This window comes from Sinocyclocheilus rhinocerous, unplaced genomic scaffold (assembly GCF_001515625.1).
Source record: "Sinocyclocheilus rhinocerous isolate Xijiao unplaced genomic scaffold, SAMN03320098_v1.1 scaffold552, whole genome shotgun sequence".
Classification (NCBI taxonomy): Eukaryota; Metazoa; Chordata; class Actinopteri; order Cypriniformes; family Cyprinidae; genus Sinocyclocheilus; species Sinocyclocheilus rhinocerous.
In genome coordinates, this window is record NW_015625574.1 from 782,685 (window position 1) to 787,843 (window position 5,159).

The 5,159-nt window shown below is 38.4% G+C and overlaps 1 protein-coding gene across 2 annotated transcripts in view; it reads right to left on the reverse strand.

Moving 5' to 3' along the window:
• Positions 1–4,182, reverse strand: part of LOC107751262 (protein FAM83B-like) — a 20,287-nt gene extending 16,105 nt beyond the window's left edge. Inside the window, exons 1-3 of one of the 2 annotated variants that reach the window (XM_016566950.1) lie at positions 4,077–4,182; positions 1,659–2,504; positions 694–1,187 (exon numbers count right to left, since the gene is read on the reverse strand). In XM_016566950.1, the coding sequence (XP_016422436.1) occupies positions 694–1,140 (447 nt within the window). In that variant the 5' untranslated portion in view covers positions 1,141–1,187; positions 1,659–2,504; positions 4,077–4,182. The remainder of the gene's footprint in view (positions 1–693; positions 1,188–1,658; positions 2,505–4,076) is intronic. The other variant, XM_016566943.1, reaches the window with a different exon arrangement.
• Positions 4,183–5,159: the final 977 nt, after the last annotated feature.

A 5,159-nucleotide genomic window follows, 5' to 3' on the forward strand; every position in this document is an offset into this window, starting at 1 on the left:
TGGGTAGGTTTAAGGGTGGGTTAATGTGTAAGGGATGGGTCAACAGTGTAACTATAAATGTAATTACAGAAATTAATTACAGATGTAATTACATGCAGGTATTTTTAAAATATAAGTACAATGTAAAAACATGTATGTACACAGTAAGTGCATTGTACCAAATTATTAATTTAAATGTAAGTACATAGTTGTTAAGACCACTTAATATAAAGTGGGTCCAAATGCATTTTATATTTAGATACAATGGAAGATACAGACAGTACTGCATGTTAGCTTGCTTGTTGTGCCCAAAAGCATATTTATTTAAGCCCATATATCTTACTAACCAGAAACTATGCTTCTAACCACAGGTCGAGAGCTGTAGTTTCAACCACGTAAGTTTGTGACGCTGTTTGCAAATGTTCGTTTGAACTATGGTTTCGGGAAACACTGAATCGTTGAACTATGCTGGTAACGACGGAACTTGCGACCATAGTTGGCTAACGATGCTTTTGGGAAACGCACCCCAGATCTGTTACCACTAGGCTACAATATCCTTCAAAAGCTCAGTTTGATTCTAGGGCATTCTTGAGCTACGTGCATGTGTTTTTCTTAACTCTGAGCGCAGTTCAAAAGCACATGATCTACAGAAGGACTGGTTTCAAAGAGGCGTTTATTTACACCCCTTTCAGCATGCTGTTTTATCAACATTACCTGCCTGGCATCCTGTATTTGTTTGCGGATCACTTCCTTGATAGTGGGGCTGTTTTGCCTCGGCGGGTGGAACAGCAGGTCTATGTTGGTCTCAAGCCTTCTGTGCGGGACGTCTGGCCAGCCTAAATCCAGGTTTGGCGGATCAGTGTCAGAGTGAGTGGGCCAGTATGTGCCTGTGGAGGATGTATCGTCCTGCGGACAGTCCACCTCCTCTGAGTGGTTGCTGGTGAGGGGCTGCACAGCGCTCTCTGTAATATGGTTGATTTCCTCCTCAGAGAGGAAACCGCATATCCCTTCCTCTTTGATGAAATTTCGATAAGAAGCTTCTCCCTCTTTGACCAGGCAGTCTATGGCTAACCGATACGCTTCCTTGTAATGTGGCTGTATGTAATCTTTCGCCTTGAACTCTCCCTTTGAGGAGGACAGCAGTGAAAAATCGGATTCCATCACGGTGTCGATTTGGATTCCTCAAAACTCTGTACAGCATTTGCTACCTAAGAAACAACACACATGATGTTCAACAATTCTGTACATCAACAATATTCTGTGACAACTGACCTAGATACATGCATGATAGCATTTTGCATGGATTTCAAGTTTGGTTAGGAGCTTCGGTAACACTTTATTTTGATGGTCCCTTTTGAGCATTATGTTGACAATAAGTAACCTTGCACTTACCTGTCAACTAACTCTAATTAGAGTGTAAGTAGACTGTCTGATTAATGTCTGCTAACTCTTTATTGTGATGGTGTCCCAACAGACATTCTACTGACTATAAGTAACTTTGCAAGAACATGTCAACTTAATCTAACCCTAACCCTACCAGTCTACTAATACTCTACTGACACTGTTAAAGGGACCATCAAAATAAAGAGAAACTGGAGCTTCTTCTTGGCTATTAAAACTATTTGCTTTACACATTTCTTGCTTATTGGTTTCAACCACTCAGAAAAAGCAATAATTACTGTAGCTTTGAGCTTCAGGTCCTGCCATTTATCTTAACGCTGTTGCTATCATGGTTTGTTTCATTGCAGGAACTGTTTGTTTGAACATGTTACTTCTCCACACTCATTTGGTCTGGAATGATGGATCTCATGCATCAGTACCATCACTTTAAACTTACATTTGTTTTTTTTATGATGTGTATTTAAGACATAATATCCTGGGCCAACTAGCAACAGAAAGTAGAAAATCATGTATGTAAATATTAGGCATTAAGACTGGACCCAAAAATTCCCTACCCAAAGTTCATTTTTCATTAGGATTACTGCACTTGTCAAGCCATTACATCTGACTTTTATTGTGTTTGGTTGGTATTACTATTATTACTAAGTTATTACTAATATTAATTTTGATAAGTTAATTACTATTATTATTATTATAAACTGTTGCATTGCCTGGCACAGCTGGGTTTGTGATCTCAACATGGTGGCCCCCACAAGGTACCTGTAAAAGATATGAACTTTTTTTGTGTTTCCCTTTTGTTTTGTCATCTGGTCTGTTTAGTTCTTCTGTGCCCTCGTTCAGTTCAATGATTCATTAGTGCTCATTAGTTAATTCCCATCACCTGTTTGTCATCAGCTACCTGCCTTATTTAAGCTCACCCTTTGGTTCTTGTCTTGTTCCGGTATTGCGTCTATTTAACGTCTCTACATCTACATCTAAGTTACGTCTATGCATCTACGTTCGAATTGGTGTGTGTCAGCTCCTCGTCTATGTGGTTTATCCTCATCCTGGATACTATTAAACTACTTGTTGAATTTCATCATCGTCTTCGTGTGCCTTCCTCAACACCACCGTAACAGTACCCACTGCATATAGAATAAAATAGTTTGAATTAGGTCATTGAAATGACTGGAGTCTTCATCTCATGTAAGTCTCATGTATGTGTAAATCTTTTTTTTTTTTTATGAGAGCACGTTTAAAACACTGAGCAACAGCAGTGAGCAAACTCTCCAGATGTAGCATGTTCTGCTGCTGATGAAATTGTGAGTGACTCACTGTTCCTATAACGAAGAAGCTGCCCTGTAATTTTTTTTTTCAACTGAAAATGTGAGAAAATGTTGATGTTATCGAATTGAACTGCTTTGAGTCTGGCCAACAGACGCAACCAGAACATTCCATTTCCAACTTAATAATGTTTGCTGGGTGCAGGACAGTTAGTTTAGTTAGCTGACACTCTCTAAATATTGCCGCTAAGTAAGTCTATAAGCCCTGAAGAAAAATAAAGTTATCCCAATCATCTCAATAGTTGCAGAACCCTTCAAGCCTGCTAATGGCCACTTAGACACAACTGTTTGAGTCAGTTGCATTAGTATTAATAGTCCTTCATAATGATGTGTTGTTTGTCAATATTAAGGATTTGATAGTATATTGTCGAGTAAATATTAAAATAAATCAATCAATTAGTGCATATTAATAGAGTTCTTTGGAAACAACCAGGTCATTCATTTGGAAAATAATTTTCTGTTTGCTGATTGCAGGACAGTTATAAATGGTATTCTATTACCAAGTAAGTACAGTTGAACAAAACAGTAACATATGCATTCAGGTGAAAACCACACACTAGAAAACCTATCTAGTTTTTTTTAAATGTCATTAAAAAAAAAGGTTATTTCCCAGAATCCATCAAGGTTCATCCTATTTCAGATTCATCCCATCAGGCATAATTAATTCCTTCAACTTGATTTGACTTGATCAGCAGGCGCTGAGATCTCCACAGGCCTAAAGCATTCACAAGGGGTTGGCATTCAACACTTCAAGTCATTCGGAGCCCCACCTGCTCTGACATGCTGATTAATATGCTGACTGAATAACAAAGGCAGTTTTAGTCAACCCAATCTAAATGCTGGGTGTTAAACAACTCAATTTGTGGTTCTGTGAGAGAAATTTGCTACTACAATAACAATATTTTTTGGATTGCAGTAGGATTTTGCTGATTTATATTGTATATTTAAAAGATCTTGAAAATGTATTTTGCTTGCAAAAGCAGTTTCACTAAACACTTCATTCAGAAAGAAAATTAGAAAAGAAAAGTTCATTTTGAGGGGGTCCAGGAAACTTTTCAAATATTTGTTCATCTTAGAGATCATAAGACATCAGCACATTCCAAAGATCAAACTAGAACTAAAATCCATGTAAATCGTTTGTGAGAACCCTATTTACTTCAATGTACACTTTCTCAGAACTAGTCCGTCACAGTGTCATGCACTAACATTGTGAAACTTATCTTTCAATATGCAAAATCAATACAGGCAGACATATAGCAAAGTAACCTGTCATCTGTACTCTGCAGCTTTCTTGCACTGGCTCCAAACAATTCAGTACTTCAGTAACATTGAGCATGACATTCAAGTCTTTGCCATTTGTAAAAAGTTACTTACTTAAGAGGAAATCATCATGCTGTGTCTCTTAGCATTCTTATCCCGTGTTGTACCAGTAGAGATGAGGTATGTCACAAGCTAAAGGAGATTTGTTAGTCTCTGAAAAAAACAAAAAAACAATGTGTCTGAACAGGAGAAGTGCTGAGAACCTGGTGAAGGGTGGGGATTCAAGTTTTCACATGCAAATAATGAGAGCGTCTCACTGGCCAGAGGCAGTAAACCTGTCTGACATACCGAAGACACGCCTCTTCCCCTCTATCTTTCAGCCTGTGTCTCTATCCTTTCATAGAGTTCATAGTTCACTGAGATAAAGTTGACAGTTTCTATTTCTGACAGAGTCTAGTCTTCTCACTGACAGAGATGTTTTGTAAATGTGACACGTACAATGTTTCAGTGACTTCTTTCTTGTTGTACTAAATCAAGTCCTTCACAGTGTGTATAGGAAGGCAAAGCATGCTAATGTTGGTCTCTTACTGAGAGGAAATCGTTTTTTATGAATGAATTCGTTTATTTTTGGAGGCATGTTTTGATCTATCAAAACACTCCTGACGCTATCTATGCACTGTCGTCTTCAAATTCCCAGACCTCCAAAGATCAAGGAGACTGCCAAAAAGCTTCTGGGTTGCATGTGCTTGCCATAAATGACCGCATCTCGACTTCAGTGGGGTACGCTGCTTATTCCGCGGTCCTTTGTGTAGAAGGAACACAGGGAGTTTTCCTGTGGCCAGTTTTGTCAGTTTACCCCCATACATGCTCTTTTGTAAGTGAGCATTTCATAATCCTTGTCATTGTGATGATTCATTTGTAGGACTGAGAATTGAGAACCGTTTCATTTCTGAAGAAAACTGAATGATTTTCATGAAGCTTTGTTCTGTTCTCGATGTGGACAGAACATATAGTAGTCTGATGGTGTTTTATGTGTTGAAGCTCGAAGGCGCTACTGAATCTCGGGCGCAATGGCAAAAGCAATTGTTTTTTGTCTTGAGGGATCAGCTTGCTGTAAGAATCATGCGAGAGAAAGACCAGAATACAAACAACACCAAGACATAAAGAAATACCATATTTTTTTTACGTGTGTGTATT